The following is a 22158-nucleotide window of genomic DNA, read 5'->3' as shown; positions in this document are numbered from 1 at the left end:
AGACCCTCTCGTGGGGGTCCGTGTGGGTGGCCACCACAAGGATAATTAAAGCCAGATGTCAGCTGCCGTCCTGAGGAGGAGATGCTGGCCACCACAAAGATAATCGAAGCTGGACATGGGTCGCCGTAGTAAAGACAAGATGCAGGTTTTAAATGTTTGAGTGGTTTATTTATCGCTTCCCCAGGTGCCTCAGTGGTAAAGGATCTGCCTGCCAATGCAGGTGGTCTCAGGTTAGATCCCTGGGTCGGGAATATCCCTGGGAGGAGGAAATGGCAACCCACTACGGTGTTCTTGCCTGGAGAACCCGTGGACAGAGGAGCCTGGGGGGCTACCGTCCATGGGGTTGCAAAGAGTCAGACACAATGCGTACTGCTGAAAATCACATGGATTTGGAAGAAGGTTGAGACGGCTTTGTTCAAATCCACGTGGGGTCCGAGGGAACTTCTGGGGTTTGTTGTGGCGTTTGCTGTGAGAGGCACGTGCTATGGAGGGGCTTTTATTTTTTATCTGTGGGTGAATGACCTGGCGTCTTGGTTGGTTTCATACCTATGATGCTTCAGGGGCTACTAGGAAAGAGCAGTGGGGACAAACTCCTTGGGTGGGTGGGGGTTGCCACCCATCAGAGTAATCCCTTAGGTTTGTTTTGGGGAAACATGATGTTGGACTATAAGATACAAAAGGCGGATTCTATGTCCATGAGAAGAGAACTCCGGAGGGTGAACATCGGAGTCCAGCTTCTCCAAAGAGGACCCTCCATACGAATGGTCCGATGGCTCACTGGCTTCAAGTCTAGGCTCAACTCGGACCTCTCCCGCATTATGAGGTCTGTCCTCATGTCTGGATGAAGGCTAGCGCATTGCAATTAAAATCTTAGGATGGCAATGTGGTCCTCCTTCTTGGGTAATTGGATGTGTTCTCAGTTTTCAGAATGCCATTGATAGGAATGTGACTGGCTTCATTTGTCTTACTATTAATTAAAATAACCAAATGGGTTTTTCAGAATTGATAGTAACCTACATGGGAAGGAAATCCAAAAAAAAAAACCAAGGGATACATGTGTTTCTTGCTGAGTCACGAAGTCGTCTCTGACTCTTTGTGACCCCATGGACCACAGCACTCCAGGCTTCCCTGTCCTTCACCATCTCCCGGCGTTTGCTTCAACTCATGTCCGTTGAGTCGGTGACGCCATCCAACCATCTCCTCTGTTGTCCCCTTCTCCTCCCGCCTTCAATCTTTCGCAGCATCAGGGTCTTTTCCGGTGAGTCAGCTTTTCCCATCAGGTGGCCAAAGGACTGGAGTTTCAGCTTCAGCATCAGTCCTTCCCGTGAATACCCAGGGTTGATTTCCTTTAGGATGGACTGGTTGGATCTCCTTACTATCCAAGGGACTCGTATAGCTGATTCACTTTGCTGTTCGGCAGAAAGTAACACAACGTTGTAAGGCAACGACACACCAAAAATAAAATTTTTTTACCTTAAAAAAAAGAAAATGTAGCAGTGGGCTGACCCAAGAATAAATTGCTAATGGTAGAGACAAAGGTGGGACTTGGTGTCACGGAGACACAGCCTGTGGGTGAGGGTGGAACTCAGAACACAGAACAAGGTGAACTCACGTATAGCACGCTGATCAAAGCGAATGATAGAGTATTACATATTGTGGAGTTGCTGAGAGCGCCGATTTAAAAATTTCTCATCACCAGAAAGAAAGGGTAGCTGATAACGATGGAGGTGTCAGCTAACGTTTGGTGGTAACCATTTGGTGACATGACGTGGGATTCTCCAGGCAAGAGTACTGGAGTGGGTTGTCGCGCCCTCCTCCAGGGGATGTTTCTGACCCAGGGATCGAACCCACGTCTCCTGAATTGGCAGGCGGATTCCTTACCAGTAGCGCCACCGGTTTATACATATTTGAGATCTTTGTGTTGCAACCGTAAATTTACACCTCGGAGTATGTCAGTGACACCTCTCTGAATCTGGGGAAAAGGAACTTCCCCGGTGGTCCATCGGTTAAGAAGACTCCTCTCTTCCGCGGAAGGGAGGCGTGGGTTCAGTGTCTGGTTGGGGAATTAAGATCCCCCATGTTGCAGGGCACAGCCCCCCCCAAAAAAATAAAGCTAATTGAAGAAAGAAAAAAAAGTCACACATCTTTTTCTCCAGCAGATCCCCCACCATGGTTGAACTCGTGAACTCCTGTCTGCCACACGCATGCACAGATTTCCTGGTGGGCCTAGTTAATAACTCTGACAGCCTGTTGCTGCTTGTCATATCAAATAATATTTCTGGAAGGCCACTCCTTGGTATCAACAAAGGCTCACAAATATTTCTCTGGCTGGGTGGTTTGTAGCAAATGTTGAAAGACGTGCCCTTTTAAAGTGATTTCTCAAGGACATTTTTACCCTCCCCCATGAGCTTTTCTTTTCAGTTCTTGGAATGACTCATGTACTAATTCATCCAAGAACTATTTTTTGATTATTTACTGTTCAGGGAACCAGGAGTCTCTGTAAGACGTTTGTAAAAATATAACCATGGCAGCCTGAGACAGAAAAAAGAAAACAGTAGGAAAACAAATTTTGAAGAAACCCTGGTACTGGTTTGTTTTCAAAGCCTTGTAGAAGGTGTGCTTAGGTAAGAGAGAAGAGGAGTTTGTTTTCAAAGCCTTGTAGAAGGTGTGCTTAGGTAAGAGAGAAGAGGAGAGACAGGGACACAGAGGAGAAGCCGCGTGGAGACGGAGGCAGAGACGGGAGGGAGGCGGCCACCAGCCCAGGGATGGGCGCCTGGAGCCCCCAGAAGGTGGAAGAGGCGGGAAGGACCCTCCCCTGGAGACTCTGCAGGGACTCAGCCCTGGGGCCCTTGACCTCAGACGTCTGGTCTCCAGGACCAGGGGAAGATGGATGTCTGTTGTTTTAAGTCCCCTCGTTTGTGGTCATTTGTTGTTATCAGTCCAGGAAACTAATACACCCACTCTCTGTAAGCCTGTCTAGATCTCAGCTTTTCATCAAGACCATGTCCTCCTCCAGGAAACCTTTTTATAGACTTTCCAGGCTTCAGAAGCAGTCAGAGACCAGTATAGAAAACTCCCAGTATTGCAGACTTAAGTGCGTGATGTCCTGATCATTTAATTTTCAACACCCTGAGCATGGGCTTCTATTACTATCTCATCAAGGCAGCAGTGGGCTTCCCCGGTGGGTCAGTGGTAAAGAATCCACCTACAACGCAGGAGCTGCCTGAGACTTGGGTTTGACCCCGGGGTCAGGAAGATCGCACGGAGGAGGGCATGGCAACCACTCCAGTCTTCTTGCCTGGAGAATCCCCATGGACTGAGGAGCCTGGCGGGCTGCAGTCCATGGGGTCGCAGAGAGTCAGACATGAGTGAAGTGACTGAGCACGCACCCAAGGCAAGCCAGATCTTAATTCCCTGCCCATGGATGGGCATCCTGGATGAGAACCAGGAATCCCAGCCAACACTCCTGCAAAGGCTACGAGGCTAGAAGCTATTTCTCCCTAGAACTTTGACCCCAGTGAAAAATGCGTTTATCTCGGAGGCAGAAACTGTAAATGCAGGTATAAAATTTTTTTTTATTTGAAACACAGCATTAACCAGTGAGAAAGCACAGAGAGAAATGGTTCCTTTAGTTACAACAGAAGCAAGACAGACAGGCTTAAGGGGAGACAGAGGGTGTGGGCGTTACCCCCTCCCAGAGAGGAGCCCAGGCCCAAGGCGGTTAAGATATTTATAGAAGGCAGCTCTTCCGGGTCTTTGTCTTCCTTCAGGTCCATTACCTGGTTTCTTTTCCCACACCTGACCTACCCCGGGACCCGCCCCTGGGGTGTGCACACGCACCCCTCGGGCAAGATGGATCTCGAAGTGAAGGCTTCTGGGAGCAGCAAGACTCATTACGGTCTGGCGTGACCCGCTGACTGTGGACCCTCCTCAAGGAGACCACGCGTAGCGTTTCGCTTTTCCCCAAAGAGGGGCGAACGGAGATCCCTCAAGCCTTCAGTCACACGGGGTTTTGTGGCTCTGTGCCCTTGCCTTGACTCTTCCCTCGAGACGTTGACCAGAGACAAACGCTGGCGAGTTACCCTGTTTCTGACGCCGACGATACATCCCTCCACTGGAGCCCAGCCTATCTCCTTGTCTCGGGAAATGCACACAGCACGCTGGTTTTAAGCTTCCGGCCTGAAGCCCACGTCTTCTGGGCCCCACGAAATGCACCCCAGGAGGCCAGTCGTACATGTCTAACCCGGAGACCATCCACCTCCGACATCACTGTTCCCCACACACGAAGGCAAGGGTCCGCCCAAGTGCAGAGAGGCACGGCCACAGAGAAAGGACGGCCTTTTCCACACACAGGGCTGAGACGAAAGGTGCATGTTGATAGAGACCTCTCGGAATTCCTGTGCTGTGTGCTTATATATAGAGCTGACTGATTTGAAAAGACCCTGATGCTGGGAAAGACTGAGGGCAGGAGGAGAAGGGGACGACAGGGGATGAGATGGTTGGATGGCATCACCGCCTCAATGAACAGCAGTTTGAGCAAGCTCCGGGAGTTGATGATGGGCAGGGAGGCCTGGCGGGCTGCAGTCCATGGGGTCACAGAGAGTGGGACACGACTGAGCGACTGAACTGAACTGAATACACACATATGCCTGTTACCACCGGAGGTGTACACACACACACTCAGACGCCGGAGGGGAGGGGCCGGCCACGCCTCCCTAAGTCCCTCGTTGGTGCCGGGCCTGCCTAACCGGTTGGGCCAGTTGTTAACCATGGAAACTCTTAAGAAGCAGACTCTGGGGTCCTCCGGGACACTCGTGAACTTTAACCTGATCCTAGTAAATCCCCCTGCCCAGAGTTAAAAGACCAGACTTACAGGCGCCCGGGAGACAAAGATCGAGTTTGTTCAGTTCAGCCATGCATCAGCTCCGTGCCCCAAGTCCCGGGTGACGCCTCCCAGCTTTCCACACTCCTGGGGCTCAAGGCTGTTTTCTTTGCACTTGGGGTCTGCAGGGGAAGCCCCTTCTCCTGGGGGGGTGTCTTTCCCCGCTTTCCCGCCAGGCACCCATCTGCTGAGAAAACGCTTGTTTATTCTCAGAATCAGTTTTACGACCGATTACCACAGAAATGCGTTAACATTTAAAAGGTCTGACTCAAAATGAATGCCATTCAAGAGGAGTGCGTCAGAAAGTTGTAACGGAGGAAAAGAAGAAAAAGACCCAAATAAGGTGAAAATGCATAAACTTAAAGAAATGTTTTTGTTTTTTAAGAAATACAGGAGTTCCTGGTGGTGCAGTGGTTAAGATCGCTGGTTGGGGAGCTAAGATTGTCACTTGCCTCAGGGTCAAACAACCAAAACATAAAACAGAAGCAGTACCGGAACAAATTCAATAAAGACCTTAAAAAAATGGTCCACGTTAAAAAAAAAAATACAATGTTCAAGGAAGCCAAGCGGAACCTCTAAATTAGAAGCATTCCCGTTTGAATCGTTGGCTTTATAGGTGGCATGAAAGTTTGGAGGTTTCCAACAAGGAAGTACTTATCCATGTTATACTTGGAGGTATGTCCAGTGTCTCCCCATCACCACCCCCTCCCCAGTCTGTGACTCACAGCAGTCTGCTCTCTGCATCTGTAACTTTATTGTTTTCAATTCCACACAGATGTGAGAACATAAGATAGTTGTCTTTCTCTGCCCGACTTATTACACTTAGCATAATAATGCCTTCAAGGTTCACCTGCTGTCTGCTCAGTCGCTCAGTCGTGTCTGACTCTTTGCGACCCCGTGGACTGTAGCCCACCAGGCCCCTCTGTCCGTGGGATTCTCCAGGCAAGGATACTGGAGTGGGTTGCCATGCCCTCCTCCAGGGGGTCTTCCCCACCCAGGGACTGAACTCAGCTCTCCCACATTGCAGGCAGAGCCAGGGAAGCCCGCTGCTGCAAGTGACAAGATTTCTTTTTTATGGCCAAGTAATATTCGTGTGTGTGTGTGTGTGTGTGTGTGTGTGTGTGTGTGTGTGTGTGTATGGGTTTCCTTGGTGACTCACTGGTAAAGAACTTGCCTGCCAACGCAGGACACCCAGGTTTGATCCCTGGGTCGGGACGATTCCCTGGAGAAGGAAATGGCAACCCACTCCAGTATTCTTAGCTGGAGAATCCCATGGACAGAAGAGCCTGGTGGGCTACAGTCCATGGGGTCACAAAGAGCATGTGTGTGCACATATATTTTCCGTATTCATTCATCCATCGATAACACACTTGGGTTGTTACCTTGTCTTGGCTATTGTGAATAGCACTGCCGTGAACACAGAGGTGCAAATAAGTCTTCAATATCCTGATTTCATCTCCTGCAGACAAATACTCAGGGCTTCCCTGTGGGTTCAGTTGTAAAGACTCTGCCTGCAATGCAGGAGACTCCAGTTCGATCCCTGGGTCAGGAAGATCCCCTGGAGGAGGAAACGGCGACCCATTACAGTATTATTGGGTAGAGAATCCCATGGACAGAGGAGCCTGGAAGGCTGCAGTCCATGCGGTCGTATAGAGTTGGACACGACCGAGAGACTCTCTCTCACACACGCACACGCGCGCACGCAGGGCTGGGATTGCTGCATCCTAGGGCAGTTCCATTTTTTGGTGGTTGGAGGACCCTCCAGCCTGCTGTCCCAAGCGGCTGCTCCAGTTTTCTGTCCCGGACAGCACATAGGGGTCCCGTTTTCCCTGCCTCCTCGCCCACCCCGTGCCGTGACCTTGGAAGCAGCGAGGTCAGGTCTCCCCGGGGTCCACGTCCCGGGAGCACGCGCAGAACGGGAAGGCCCCGCAGCAGGGCTGCAGCCACGGCTTCCAGGCCACGTGGCGGAAGGAGAACTGCGCAGGCGCCGGGCTCACGGACCCGCGGTGCTCCCGGACCGCCCGGCCCACGCGGGCCACCGCCTCGCGGTACAGGGGCCCGGCGTCGGGGGACAGGGGCCGGGCCTCGGACGGGTCCCTGGACAGGTCGAAGAGCAGCGGCGGGTCGTGGTGGGTCACGCCGGCCCCCGAGCAGGGGCACACGCCGCGGCCGTGGCAGGCCCCCGCGCCCTCGGGGTGGAAGAGGGGCGTGGTGTAATGGACCTTCCAGAGCCTTCCGCCTACGGGCAAATGGAGACGGTCCCCCATCAGCTGCGCGGACACCTGGCTCTCTCCTCCCTCACCTTTCTGTCTTGTGTGTGTCAGCTGTCAGCCATCTGTCCTCTATCTGTATCTTTTCCTCCATATGCAGCTGTGTCCTCTATATGTAGCTGTGTCTGACTCTTTGTGACCCTGCCAGGCTCCTCTGTCCATGGGATTCTCCAGGCAAGGATACTGGAGTGGGTTGCCATGTCCTCCCCCAGGGGATCTTCCCGACCCAGGAATTGAACCCAGGTCTCCTACATAGCCGGGCAGGTTCTTTACCATCTGAGCTACAGGGAAGTCCCTGTATATGTATCTAAACTATTTATTATCTACCTATTCATCTGTGTATATCTATTTCTCTATCCACCTATCACATCATCTTTTTCATCTATTACATATCTGTTTACCAACCACCATCTATCTATCCATCCATCATCCATCCCTTATCCATCCCTCTATGCATCCATTCATCCACCCATTCATCTATTAATCTGTCCACTCATCCATCTACCCATCCATCCATCCATCCATCATCTACATATCCATTCATCTATCCACCCACCTATCCATCCATCCATCCTTCCACCCATCTATCTACCCATTCATCCATCAGTCTATCTATCCATCCATCCATCCATCCACCTACCCATCCATCCATCCATCTATCCACCTATCCATCCATCATCTGTGTATCCATGCATCCATCCCTTATCCATCCCTCTACACATCCATGCATCATCCATCAACCCATCCATCCATCGATCATCCATCCATCCATTCATCATCTATGTATCAATTCATCCATCCATCATCCACCCATCCACCCATCTATCTACCCATTCATCCATCAGTCTATCTATCCATCCATCCACCCACCATCCATACACCCATCAATCCATCCATCCATCCATCATCTACATATCCATTCATCTATCCACCCATCCATCCATCCCTCCATCATCCATCCATCCACCCATTCATCTACTAATCTGCCCATCCACTCATCCATCTACCCATCCACACATCCATCCATCATCCATCCACCCATCAATCTATCCATGCATCCATCCAGCCATCATCTACATATCTTTTCATCTATTCACCCACCCATCCATCAATCTATCCATCCATCATTCATCCATCCATCCATCGATATATCCATCTGTCCATCCATCATCAACATATCCATTCATCTATCCACCCACCCATCCATCAATCTATCCAGCCATCATCTATGTATTTATCCATCCACCCATTAACCATCAACCATTCATCCACCCACCCATCTATCCACCCATTTACCCATCAGTCTATCTATCCATCCATCCATCCATCCACCCATCATCCATCCACCCATCCATCAGTCTATCCATCTATCTACCCATCTATCTATTCACCCATTCATCCATCTATCCATCCATCCATCCATCAATATATCCATCTATCCATCCATCATCAACATATCCATTCATCTATCCACCCACCCATGCATCAATCAGTCCATCCATCATCTATGTATTCATCCATCCATGATCCATCAACCCATCCATCCATCATCCATCCATCCATTCACCCATGCATCTATCTACCCATCTCTCTATCCACCCATTCATCCATCAGTCTATCCATCCATCCATCTATCAACTATGAATCCATCCATCCATCATCTATCCATCCACCCGCCCATCCATCCACCCATCCACCCAGGCACCCACACATCCTCTGGGTTCCATCTCTCTGGAGGACCCTGACTAAGACCAGCACCCGCCGAGGCGTGGGGAGGCATGTACTCACTGTCCTTCTCGTGCCAGCGGGCGGCGTGGAGATACTGCCCGCAGTAATGAAACAGGAACTCGTGTGCCGAGTGCTCAGCATCTCCCCGCAGCAGGGGCAGCAGGCTCCGGCCATCAATCACCCTGATTCAGGGAAGAGACCACAGGAGGGACTGAGACTGAGGTTGTGTGAGCAGCATTGTGGACCTGGGACCTTCGAAACCCCAAGGCTGCCAGGACCCCAGATAACACACAGTGGATCAGACACGCTCCGTCTCCCCGAGGCTGCCCAGACTGCACGTAGCACGTCATAAATAGAAGACACACAGACACACCCAGACACAACAACACACACCACGCTGACTGCAGATATTAACACCAAGTCTTCTTAAATTCCAGCTGGGCTGCCCGTGCCCCTAGGCTGAAGTCTAAGGGAACAGAAACCTTTCACTTATATTTCTCATTTTATGTATGTATTTTTGAATTTTTATTTTCTAGTGGAGTATAGTTGATGAACAACATTGCAAGCGATAGTTTCAGGTATGTGGCAAAGTGAATCAGTGATACGTAAGGCATGCATGTATTCTTTTTCAAATTCTTTTCCTATTTAGGTGATTACAGAGCATTAAGCAGAGTTCCCTGTGCACTATAGCCAGGCCTTGTTGGTTATTTGTTTTATATATAGTAGGTGAGGTGAACATCTACAGTCAGCAAGGCTCTGAGTAAAGCAGATCGCCCTGGGTTTAGGAGGGTAAGCCTGGTCCAATCAGTTGAAGGCTGTCAAACACAAATCTGAGGTTTGCTGGAGAAGAGAAAACTCTCCCTCAACACAATGATACAGAAATTCTCCTGAGTTTGCACCTTGCAGCCTTCCCAACATCAAATTTTAATTCTCCAGTCTCTACCACTGCATGAGCCAATTCCTTATGATAAATGTCTTATTTTGACCCCATGGACTGAAGCCAGCCAGTGTCCTCTGTCCATGGGGTTCTTCAGGCAAGAATACTGGAGTGGGTTGCCATGTCCTCCTCTAGGGGATCTTCCCAACCCAGAGATCGAACCTAGGTCTCCTGCATTGCAGACAGGCACTCCTTACCATCTGAGCCACTAGCAAGAGCCCTTACTACTTAACACACACACACGCATATGTATGTTGGCTCTCTCTCCCCAGAGAAATCTGCTGAACTACAAATACTACTAAACTAAAAAGTTAATAAGATGGCTTTTTTAGGGGGGCAGTAAGAACTAGGGGATAAAGTACCTTATATTATTATCCATCATACACAAATATTTATTGGTTATCTTTTTTCAGGTTTTTTTTTGGGGGGGGGGAGGAGGTGACTGGTAGAATCCTTGTTCTCCAAGCAGGGATCGAACCCATACCCTCTGTGAGTGGAAACGCGGATTCCTAACCACTGGAGCTCTAGGCAAGTCCCTTTTTGATTATCCTAAATGAAGTAAAATCCAATCTTATATCAAAATATTTACTTATAAGAAAAAAAAAATATTTACTTCTATTTTCTCTCATGTATGAGAGGGGCTTTTTGGGTGTGTATCGAGGTACATAATCATTTTTAAATCATATTTTCAAGGAACTTCCCTGGTTGTCCAGCAAGGTTAAGACTCTGAACACTTGCAGTGCAGGGGGGGACACAGGTTTGATCCCTGGTCCGGGAACTAAGATCCCACATTCTGTGTGGCACAGCCTAAAAATAAAAAAAATAAACTTAAAAAAAAAATTTAAATTCTCATAGCCGCACCAACACGTGGGCAAGATTGCATTTCAGAAGATTAATAGCAGATGTCGCATTCTGACAACCGGATCTCCGGATTGTGATGCCAAAATGTAAACTTTTGCCAAAAAAAAATCAGAACAAGTCACTGGACCCAATAGTTCCTTTAGCCTTGTTTTCCAGGGTGTGGTCATTTCACATCAGCCTGTCGCCTACATGGGAGACTGTTTTAAACGTTCTCCTATTGTAGACTGTTTTCCCCTAAAATATGGACGAGGGAAGGGTCTCTCTCAGGACGCAGGGAGGTGTACCTGTCCTGGGGCACCTGGCCGCCCGCCAGCTGGACCACGGTGGGGAAGACGTCCATCAGGCTGGTGGGCTCATGGACCACGCGGCCGGCCAGCAGGACGCCGGGCCACCGGAATATCCCCGGGACCCGGATCCCGCCTTCCCAGCCGGCCATGCCTTTGCCACCTGGAAGGGAAGGACGCCATTGCGTTCTCAGGAGATGCTCCAGCCTAGGCACACACCCGGATGTACCTGAGTGTCTGTATCCAGTGTGTGCGCTCAGTCGCTCCGTGGTGTCCGACTCTTTGCCCCCCCATCACTGTAGCCCATGGGCGCTAGTGGTAAAGCACCCACCTGCCAACGCAGGAGATGTAAGAGACGTTGGTTTGATCCCTGGGTGGGGAAGATCCCCTGGAGGAGGGCAAGGCAACCCGCTCCAGTATTCTTGCCTGGGGAATCCCATGGACAGAGGAGCCTGACGGGCTACAGCCTGTGGGGTTGCAAAGAGTCAGACAGCGGCTGAGCACGCAAACACGGACTGTAGCCCATGAGGCTCCTCTGTCCATGGGATTCTCCAGGCGAGAATACTGGAGCGGGTTGCCATTTCCTTCTCCATAATAATTCAGATGGACCATATCAAAGTTTATTTTATTCATTTCTAAAAGTGTTTTTGGCCGTGCTGAAAGGCATGTGGGATTTGAGTTCCCTGACCAGGGATCGAACCCGTGCCTCCTGCAATGGAAGTGCAGAGTCTTAACCAGTGGACCACCAGGGAAGTCCCTCATGTCAGATATTTAAAAGTACCAATGTAAAGAGATTTTACCCTGGAACCTCAATGCCCGTGGGCCTTACCTCTGTATATTCCATTCCACCCGCCCAGCTGGACGTGTCCGTCTCTCGCCTCCAAGTGTCCTCCGTGATCAGAGGTGAAGTACGTAAGAGTCGTGTTTTTCAGACCATGTTCTTCAACGGCATTCAGAATCTCCCCTTTGGGAAAGACGGAGCATTTCAGGGCAACGTAAATGAAACAGCATCTGAGAATTCAACACGATGTCTCCTTTCTGAGGGTTTCCCAGGTGGCTCAGTGGTAAAAGAACCCACCCGCCTGCCAATGCAGGCGACGCAGTTTCGATCCCTGGGTTGGGAAGATCCCCTGGAGGAGGGCATGATAACCCACTCCAGTATTCTTGCCTAGAGAATCCCATGGACAGAGGAACCTGACAGACTGAAGTCCAAGGGGTTGCAAAGAGTCAGACACGACTGAGCGACTAAAACTTAATTTTTAAGCTCTTTGTTTAATGTACTACAATATGGTTTCTGTTTCATGTTTGGTTTTTTGGCCACGAGGCATGTGGGATCTTAACTCCCCATTCAGGGACTGAACCCACACCCCCTGAGTTGGAAGGTGAAGTCGTCACCATTGGACAACCAGGGAAGTCCTGGCGTGACAGCATTCAATCACAGGCTTTAGAAGGACACTGTTGTGCAAAAGTAGACAAAAGGAATCGGAAAGGCAGAAGGAGTCTGTGGATGATATGGGAGAATCGTCCTCTATGTCTTTGATTCTTTACTGAAGGCTGGCTCCTGGGGAGGTCCCCCACCTGTCACCCCACCATCAAGGGAAGGCCGGGAACTAATGAAGCCTGGCCGTGGGCTGACTTACCCACGAGCCAGTCCATCTCCTCCACATTGTCGCCATACAAGCCGTGCTGACTTTTCCCAAGGAACCTTTCTGTGGTCACCAGGGGCATATGGACATGCAGCAGTGAAACGAAGAGTAGGAATGGACCACGCTTATTTCTGAAAGAGGAGAAGACATCCTTCGGTTATAAGAGCACCTCTTTGACCCAGGACTTGAAAGTAGAGACTGAAGGCTCGTGGGCATCAAGTAGTTAACATGTTCGGTTTGCTGGGGGTTTTAGCATCTGTAAAACAACTGAAGAAGTCTGCATCAGATACTATGATCTACGTACTTCAGACAGGAGCTGGGGCAGAGGACAGGGGTCGGGGTCTGTCCCAGGAATGCCCCAGAAGGTCATGTTAGCTACATTTCCGTATCAGCACACACAGCCTCCTTACTCTTTTAAGTTGCTGTGCAGTATTCTAGACATTCCAAGTGGCTCAGTGGTAAAGAATCCAGCTGCCAGTGCAGGGAACCCAGGTTCAATCCTTGGGTCAGGAAGATCCCCTTGAGGAGGACATGGCAACCCACTCCAGCATTCTTGCCTGGAGAATCCCATGGACAGAGTCGTCTGGCGGGCTACAGTCCATGGGGTTGCAAAGAACACGAGCATGTGTGTATATACATATATGTTTTCTTTATCCTTTCATCCACTTAGGCTGTTTCCATGTCTTGGCTATTGTGAACACTGCTGCAGTGAACATAAAGGTCCAGATATTTGTTCCCTGTCCTGATTTCATCTCCTTCAGTCAAATACACAGGGGCTTCCCAGGTGTTGCTAGTGTTACCACAATCAGCTTACCAATGCAAGAGACCTGGGTTCATATCCCTGGGTTTGGAAGATCCCCCTGGAGAAGGAAATGGCAACCCACTCCAGTATTCTTGCCTGGAGAATCCCATGGACAGAGGAGCCTGGCGGGCCACAGACCACGGGGGTCGCCAAGAGTTGGACACAACTGAGCGACTGAGCATGCACACAGAGAACGTTTATATTAACAAAAACAAAACAGAGCCAAAAAAAAGAAAGAAGAGATTGGAGTTTTGGAAACCAATCCATGTGTAACTGCTGAAGTCTTCAAATCCACCTGCTCATTTCAACTCACTCCAGTCTTCTTGCCCGGAGAATCCCATGGACAGAGGAGCCTGGTGGGCTACAGTCCACGGGGTCACAAAGAGTTGTACATGACCGAGAGACTAAGACACACACACACACACACACACACATATGCCTGCTCACAGAGCTGGCAGATTCCCACCGGTGGTAAAGAGACTCAGATGCACCGAGAACTCACGTCCAATTTCCAAGGGGACAGCACCATTACCTTGCAATAAAGGAAACGGCTTCCTCGAGCACAAGGCTCGCGGCTCTTTCCAAAACCATGGGCTGCTCAGTGACTTCGTGGTTTCTCATCAGGATGCAGTTCCAGCGGCGGACGAAGCCAAAGCTGGCGTACCAGGACGTGAAAAACAGCAGGACCAGGGTGGCCACACTCAAGACTAGTTTCCAGGAAACGGAGATCAGCCTGCAGGCTTTGCCGGCCACGATGGTCAACACGCCCAGGGCCATGATCTGGGTGTAAAGCCACAGCCTGGCCCTCAAGCCCGCGTCCACTTCCGGGGGCCTGTCTGGGTGGCAGTCGTTGACCAGCGTGAAGGGCATGCCGTAGAAATAGTCAAAGCCGTGGTGCAGAGGGTGATGGCAGTGGTCGGTGCGCGAGGCACAGTTTACACCCTGATGCCATTTTCCTGAAGACAGAAGCAAGAACTTAAAAAAAAAAAAAAGATGAAACATAAAAAAACAGTGTATGCCTAAGGGACTCAGCCTGAAATTACCTTCTGAGGGTAATTTGGAGGTTGGTCACCGACTCAGTGGTCATGAGTTTGAGCAAACTCTGGGAGATGGTGAAGGATAGGGAAGCCTGGCATGCCGCAGGCCATGGGGTCGCAAGTAGTCGGACACAACTGAGCAACTGAACACCAACACGCAAAAAGCAATAGGGGCTTCCTATGTGTCTCAGTGGTAAAGAATCTGCCTGCCAATGCAGGAGACACAAGAGATGCGGGTTCAATCCTTGGGTTTGGGAAATCTCCTGGAATAGGAGAAGGCAACTCACTCCAGTATTCTTGCCTGGAGAACCCCATGGACAGAGGAGCCTGGTGGGCTACAGCTGCCCAAAATTCCACGTGGAGAAGTGACACTTGTTCCCGTGGTCTCCCCACGACTCACAAACTATCTTCAGAACCTGTAAGACTCTGTCCTGGTTCCCAACCCAGCACGCCAGGCCTCCCTGTCCATCACCAACTCCCGGAGTTTACTCAAACTCATGCCCATCGAGTCGGGGATGCCATCCAGCCATCTCATCCTCTGTCGTCCCCTTCTCCTCCCTCCCCAAGCCCTTTTACATTTAAGGAAACAAAAACAGAGGGCTGCAGTGAAGATTGTGGAGAATAAAAACCATACAGAAGAAAGCCACCTCCAAAGCTGTCCACCATCTGATGTTTTAACACTGAGTTTTGAGATGAGGTGTGGACATTTTTTATTTTTTTTAATTTTTTTTCCATTTATTTTTATTAGTTGGAGGCTAATTACTTTACAATATTGTAGTGGTTTTTACCATACATTGACATGAATCAGCCATGGATTTACATGTATTCCCCATCCCGATCCCCCCTCCCTCAAGGTGTGGACATTTAAACCAATATAATGTCTAGAAGATTCTGACCAGTGCCGTGAGGAAAAGATGGATTCCTCCAGCAAAGAGGCTAATGGAGAAATATTTTAAAGTTACAAGGACTCCCTGAGAAAACCATAATTGTAAAAGACTCATGCACTCCAATGTTCACTACAGCACTATTTACAAGAGCCAAGACATAAAAACAACCGAAATGTCCATTGACAGGTGAATGGATACAGATGTGGTACATATATACAATGAAATATTACTCAGCCGTAAAAAAGAATGAATTTGAGTGACTGGTAGTGAGGGTGAATTAACCTAGAACCTGCTATACAGAGTGAAGTTAAGTCAGAAAGAGAAAAACAAGTATGGTATGTTAACAGGTATGTCTGGAATTTAGAAAGAGGGAACAGGTGAACCTATTCACTGGGCAGGAATCAAGACGAGGGTATGGAGAAAGGGCTTGTGGACACAGGAGGGGAAGGAGAGGGTGGGACGAACTGAGAGAGCAGCACTGACATCCATACACGACCATGTGTAAAACAGACAGCTAGTGGGAAGCTGCTCTATAGCACAGGGGGCTCAGCTCGGGGCTCTGTGATGACCTAGTGGGGTGGATGTGGGGGGTGAGCGGGAGGCTCAAGAGGAAGCATTCTTCATGGCTGACTGATTTCATTGTAAAGCAGAGACCAAGACAACATTGTAAAACAACTATCCTAAAAAAAAAAAAAGTCTAGAAAACAAAAAATAAGAATGAATATTACTAAAAGAAAAGAAAATTACTGGGTTAAAAAAAAAAGACTCTTCAGTTTCAACATGGTGAACCATTCAAGAGACATGAGAGGAACCAGGAACTACATCTGGGTTCTGACGTTTCAATGTTTTCTAGGAACATCAGTCAGTTCAGTTCAGTTCAGTCGCTCAGTCATGTCGGACTCTTTGAGACCCCATGAATCGCAGCACGCCAGGCCTCCCTGTCCATCACCAACTCCCGGAGTTTACTCAAACTCATGCCCATCGAGTCGGGGATGCCATCCAGCCATCTCATCCTCTGTCGTCCCCTTCTCCTCCCGCCCCCAATCCCTCCCAGCATCAGGGTCTTTCCCAATGATTCTAGGAACATAGGGTCTTGCAATCCCTGACCTTCACCGTCACGCAAAGAAAGCAGAAAAATATACACGTCACCACATACCGATGAGGCCCGTGGTGTACCCCTGCCGCTGAAGGATCTTTGCAAACGTGGTTTCATTCTGCGGGAGTCCCCCCGAGCCCGCGTTCCACATTAGGGCCCGGTAGCCGTCCGTGGCGTCCATGCCTGTGGAGTTGAGCAGAGCCGAGAGAAAAGGTTGGTTTCCGGTAAACAGCCGGAAGTACCGTACTTCCGGGAAGTACCCTACTTCTGGTAACTACCGTACTTCCGGCAAGTACGCCGAGGGTCTCCGCTGGGGACTGAGGTTCTCCACCGCAGACGACCCTGTAAGGAACCATCTGAAATTGCAACTCGACCTCGAGACTGACTCAAAGATTCTGGACAAACAACTTGGAATACAATCAGTTACCCTGAAGACTTTCAGCTTTCTGAATTCTCAGTAGTTACAGAGCTTTCTTGGTGGCTCAGATGGGAAAGAAACTGTCTGCAATGGAGGAGACGGGGGTTCGATCCCTGGGTTGGGAAGATCCCCTGGAGAAGGAAATGGCAACCCACTCCAATATTCCTGGCTGGAGAATCCCATGGACAGAGGAGCCTGGAGGGCCACAGTCCACGGGGTCACAAAGAGTCTGGAGATGACTGAGCAGCTTCGCACCACCAGAGCACAATATTTACATAATTCCAGGAAAGTGAATTTGCAGATTGTATTTTAACCATCTATCAACTATTGGCACCTGATTTCCTTTTCTTCTTTGGCTATTTTCAGGATCTTAGTTCCCAGACCAGGGATCGAACCCATGCCCCCTGCACTGGGAGCTCAGAGTCTCAATCACTGGACCACCAGGGAAGTCCCACTACCTGATTCTTTTTTTTTTTTTTTTTTTAATATACATTTATTTATTTGGCTGTGCAGGATCTGAGTAGTGTCAAGTGGGATCTAGTTCCTTGACTGGGGATCAAACCCATGCGCCCTGCATTGGAAGAAAAGTCCCAATGCCAGGGAAGTCCCACCACCTGATTCTTTTTTTTAAAGAAAGATACACATGTGTGTGTGTGTGTGTTGGCTGTGCAGGGTCTTAGTTATGGCATGTAGAATCTGGTTCCCTGCCCAAGGATTGAACCTATGCCCGGTGCAGTGGAAGAGCATGGAGTCTCAACCACTGGACCACCAGGGAAGTCCTACCACCTAATTCTTTTTGTTTGTTTGTTTTTTGTGTTAGTCTTTTTTTTTTTAATTTGTATCAAAGCCCCCTTGTCTTTTTATACAGTAGTTCATGGGGTTCTCACTGGGAAATATACTGGAGTGGTTTGCCTCCTCACCGATGCAATGGACACGAACTTGGGCTAACTCCGGGAGATGGCCACCACCCCATTTTTAAGGACAGTCATCGGGTGGACAAGGCCAGCCCTTTCCCCAGCCGCCCCCACAACACCGACCTGATCTGAAGGCGTGTCTCCCCGTGAGGAAGGCGGCCCTGCTCGGGGTGCAGAGGGGGGCGGCCGCCAGGTGCTGGGTGAGCCTCACGCCTTCCTCCGCGAGCCGGTCGATGTTCGGTGTCCTGGGCAGAGCACACCAAGGTCACCGTTAGGATGGGCCAAGCGAGAGTGAGCGGGGTAGGGTCCCTGTGCTGAAAGGTATATGAATGATTTCTCCATTTGAGGAACTTCCTTTAATTGTATTTTGTCCCCTGCAGGACCTCCCTGGGGGCTCAGATGGTAAAGAAACCTGCCTGTAATTTAGTATAACTGGGTTCAATCCCTGCATAGGGAAGATCCCCTGGGGGAGGCAAGCCACTCCAGTATTCTTGCCTGGAGAATCCCATGGACAGAGGAGCCTGGTGGGCTACAGTCCATGGGGTCACAGAGTCTGACACGACTGACCAACTAGCACATAAACACATCTGCAGAGGCAGTTCCTGAAACTTCTGTTCAGAGGTGGCGGCTGATGGTATCATGCACATTCACTCCACAAAAGGTTTCTGTGCATGCTCAGTTGTGTCTGACACTTGGACTGCAGCAAGCCAGGGATCCCCGTCCATCACCATCTCCCGAAGCTTGCTCAAACTCATGTCCATCGAGTTGGTGATGCCATCCAACCATCTCATTCTCTGTCATCCCCTTCTCCTCCTGCTCTCAGTCTTTCTCAGCATCAGGGTCTCTTCCAGTGAGTCCGCTGTTCGCATCAGGTGGCCAAAGTACTGAGCTTCAGCATCACTTGCCTGATCTTAGGAATTCTCACCTTACTAGTCTCAGATTTCCCTCTAATTCTCCTTCTTTCCCTCTGGAGTCCCTTGCACTCTCTTCTTCACTTCAGAAAGGTTGATAACGCTCTTTTGCTCCAAAAATAACTTTCGCTGTGGAAATTTGATGCCTTAAGAAACTTCCTAATTTCTGCGGGCATATTTGAAGTCTGCTTCGTTCATCCAAACAGGTACACACTCCCCCCCCAAAACTGCCTCCCACCCTACCCCCATCCCCAGCTCCTGGTACCTTAGTGTGTCGTTTCCATAGCAACCGAGATCCCCAATGCCCAGATCGTCTGCCATTATCAGCAGGATATTTGGTTTAGACGTATTTGCTGATTTTAATTCACAAGTATTCAGAAGCAAACACATGATGAGCAACACATTTAAAGAGTCCCTAGAGAGAGAGAATAAAGAAAGAAAAAAGCCAAAAACAAAATAAACGTCTCCTTTGGAATGAAAAAGTCAGCCTTTCAAACCAGGTTGCGGGCATTTGCATTCCACTGCACGAGTGCTCCTTCCATAGGTCCAGTCCAACTCTTTGCAACCCCACTGACAGGAGCCCACCAGGCTCCTCTGTCCATGGGATTCTCCAGGAAAGAATAACCAGAGTGCATTGTCATTTCCTTCTCCAGGGGATCTTCCCCACCCAGAGACTGAACCCGTGTTTGCTACACTGGCAGAGGGATTCTTCACCACTGAGCCCCCTGGGAAGGTCTTCCTCTATATTAGGCTTTAAGAAAGAAAAGCCTGCAGCCCTTGTATACTTTTATCCCAGAGGCTTGACCAATCCATTCCACGCGCCACACAAAACTTGAACGCGTTAGTTTTTGCTTTTGAAAGTCGTGATCCGCCCAAATTCAGTTTCTTTCACTGAATTCACCCAGGCCCCCACCTTGCACTACTTTGTAATTAATTCTCCCTGCACCACGGGCACGCCTTTCCCTGGGCCTCAGAACTGCCTTCCTGGGTCAGGGGGGCCCAGGGTGGGGGGAGCCCAGGGTCAGGGGGACCCAGGCTCCACCAGGAGGGAAATGGGGCCAGGTCGGATCAGAGGGGGACTTTCGTTTTTAAAGGATCAATAGGGGATTAAAACTACCCTAGACAGCACAGCTCTTTTGATCAAATGATCACTGCTCGGATTTGAAAAGCGCGCGGTCAGCGAGCGTCGGGGGGCGCATCCGGCGCGCGCGCGCGCCACTGAGGTTTGGGCGGTCCTGGGGGTGGACCTACGCAGGCTCTCCCCGCTCCCCAAAAGCCAGACGCACTCGGGGGCTAGACGCTCTAGCGGATCCCCGAGACCCTAGCAGGGCCTCCGGTGCCATCCACGTTCCCCGATCGCGTCCGGATACGCCAAGCAGTCCGGAGAGTCGGGGAGGCGTCTCCGCGGTGCTCGGGGTTGGGGACCTGTAGCCTGGGGACTTCGGTTTGTAAAGGATCAATACGGGATTAAAAGTCCCCTAGACAGTACAGCTGTTTGGGTCAATCACTGCTCCGGTTTGCAAGGCGCGCCGCCAGCGAGTGCCGGGCGCCGCCTCGGCGTGTGCACTGCGTAACGGAGGTTTGGGCGGTCCTGGGGGTGGACCTACCGAGGCTCTCCCCACCCCCAAGCCCTGGGGGCTAGAAGCTTCAGCGGAGCCCAGAGTCCCCAGCAGCCGCCCTCCCCCCCCACCCCGTGCCAACCCCATCCCCCCAGTAGGGCCCCGATGCGCCAAGCAGTCCGGAAACTGGGGGCGGCGTCTCTGCTGCGCTTGGGTTTCCGGACCTGTAGCCCGTGGCCTGAGACTTGGGGAGTGGGATTACCCTTGGAGGAATTTGTTGTGGTGAAAAGGAAAAGAGAAACGTTTGTCTTTCCCTTTCTTTAGAACAAAGAAGAGAGTGAACAGTGAGCAGGCCTGATCATTCCTAGTTTTTGGTTTTTTTTTTTTTTTCACTTTAACTGCTCGGAACTCTGCCTGTCTGTAACTAAAGTTCGCTTTTTCTGACCCCTGACTCTGCAGGAGCCACAATTCACCACCACCACCACCCCCCCCCCCACCTTGGACTCTATGCTAAATACACCCCGTACGTGGTGTTCACGCTTACAGCACCCTTCTCCTTGAAGTTACATGTCAGAAAGAAGGCTCCCCAGAGCCACCGAATCGCCAGACTCAGTTATGGGTTACTGACGACAGTGTAGGACTGTCTTTTAAACAATGCAAGAGGAAGAAATCAAGATCCTATCACCTCTTTGGGGGCCTGCCTGTTGGCTCAGAAGGTAAAGAATCTGCCTGCGGTTTGGAGACCCGGGTTCGATCCCTGGGTCAGGAAGACCCCCTGGAGAAGGAAATGACAATCCACTCCAGTAATTCTTGCCTGGAGAATCCCATGGACAGAGGAGCCTGGAGGGGCTCCAGTCCACGGGGGTCGCCAAGAGTCCGGAAGGTAGGGACAAGGAGCAGACCGATTGCATCCTAGTGGGTTTCAGGCACACGGCCACGCCTGTGGGGTGGGGGGTGGGAGGGTGGTCACTGTTCAGAACGGGGCTGTGTCTTACTTTGGGGATGGAGGGCGCGCGGGGAGAGAGGGCTGGAAGGAGGCTCCGGAGCGTGGGCCTTTCCAAGAGGGAGCCCGGGAGCGTCGCGCCATAGAGAGTGGCCGGAGGGGACGCGGAGGCGCTTGGGGACCGGGACCTCTGGGGCGGGACAGGAAGTCTTTGGAGAGCTGGGGAGGGGCTGCGCCACCTCTACCGGGGCGTTGCCTGCCTGCCCCCGCTTCCTCCCCGCCGCCTCCCCCCGGCTTCTGGTCCGTTTCCTTCCGCTCCCTGCCGTCGTCCCTCCCCCCCCCACCTCCCGACGCCCCCGGCCCAGCTCTCTCGTCCCGCCGGCGTCCGGGAAGGCGAGGCTGCCTCCAGCTGCGTTTTGGAGACTCCGAGGCGCAAGCGCAGGCCGGCCTTTGGCTGGGTGGGTGGGGATGGGGGTGGGGGGGGCGGTCCGCGCTCGCCCTAGACGCCCCTCCCCTCTCCATTCCCCTGTTTCCACGCCCCCAGCCCCGGGATCGGGGAAGGACCGGGTCCCAGGGTCCCGCGCACCTGGCGGCGTGCGCGGCGCGTCTCCTCTGCGCAGCGGGCGCCATGGCGGAGCGCGGCCCGAGCGCGGGACCTTGCGCCGTGCGCGCTGTGTCCCGCCCACCGAGCGGCGAGAGCAGGGCTGTGGGGTCCCCCTCCCGCTCTAATCCGCTTAAAGTCCTGGGGCGTCAGGCGGAACTGAGCTCCTAAACAGGTTTGCCTGGGTGGCTCTTGGTGGCTGGCACTCCCAGGGGACTGGGGCCGAAGTGGGAGTGCCGTTGTTTAGTTTCTGCGTCGTGTTTGACTCTTTGCGACCCCATGGACTGTAGATTTGCCAGGCTTCCCTGTCCCATCACCATCTCCCGGACCTTGCGCAAACTCTGTCCATCCAGTCGGTGATGCCATCCAACCTTCTCATCCT

The 22158-nt window shown here is 51.1% G+C and overlaps 2 protein-coding genes across 17 annotated transcripts in view; one reads left to right on the top strand and one right to left on the bottom strand.

Moving 5' to 3' along the window:
* Positions 1–288: 288 nt before the first annotated feature.
* On the bottom strand, positions 289–21860 carry LOC133052024 (arylsulfatase D-like). Of its 12 annotated transcripts, none has more exons than XM_061136741.1 (11): positions 21762–21857; positions 18939–19088; positions 17886–18007; positions 16491–16613; positions 13943–14366; positions 12603–12739; positions 11792–11926; positions 10963–11125; positions 8941–9062; positions 6265–6440; positions 289–1409 (listed from the first exon to the last, which is right to left on the bottom strand). In XM_061136741.1, the coding sequence occupies exons 1-11, from the start codon at positions 21803–21805 to the stop codon at positions 1158–1160; spliced, it is 1848 nt and encodes a 615-aa protein (XP_060992724.1). In that variant the 5' UTR covers positions 21806–21857; the 3' UTR covers positions 289–1157. The 12 variants fall into 12 exon arrangements, with proteins under 12 accessions (XP_060992724.1, XP_060992723.1, XP_060992731.1 ...); XM_061136740.1 differs by lacking the exon at positions 21762–21857 and adding an exon at positions 21228–21458; XM_061136746.1 differs by lacking the exons at positions 289–1409; positions 21762–21857 and adding exons at positions 3556–5069; positions 21228–21458.
* The window catches only part of ARSH (arylsulfatase family member H), a 50448-nt gene continuing 48711 nt past the window's right edge, over positions 20422–22158 (top strand). For 4 of the 5 annotated variants that reach the window (XR_009691994.1, XM_061136759.1, XM_061136760.1 and 1 more), the window contains exon 1: positions 20422–21115. The gene's annotated coding sequence lies outside the window, so the exon portion shown is untranslated. Of the gene's footprint in view, positions 21116–21522; positions 21634–22158 lie in introns of those variants that run through there. The other variant, XM_061136762.1, reaches the window with a different exon arrangement.

Source organism: Dama dama, chromosome X, assembly GCF_033118175.1.
Source record: "Dama dama isolate Ldn47 chromosome X, ASM3311817v1, whole genome shotgun sequence".
NCBI lineage: Eukaryota > Metazoa > Chordata > Mammalia > Artiodactyla > Cervidae > Dama > Dama dama.
This window is presented reverse-complemented; position numbering and strand designations above follow the sequence as displayed.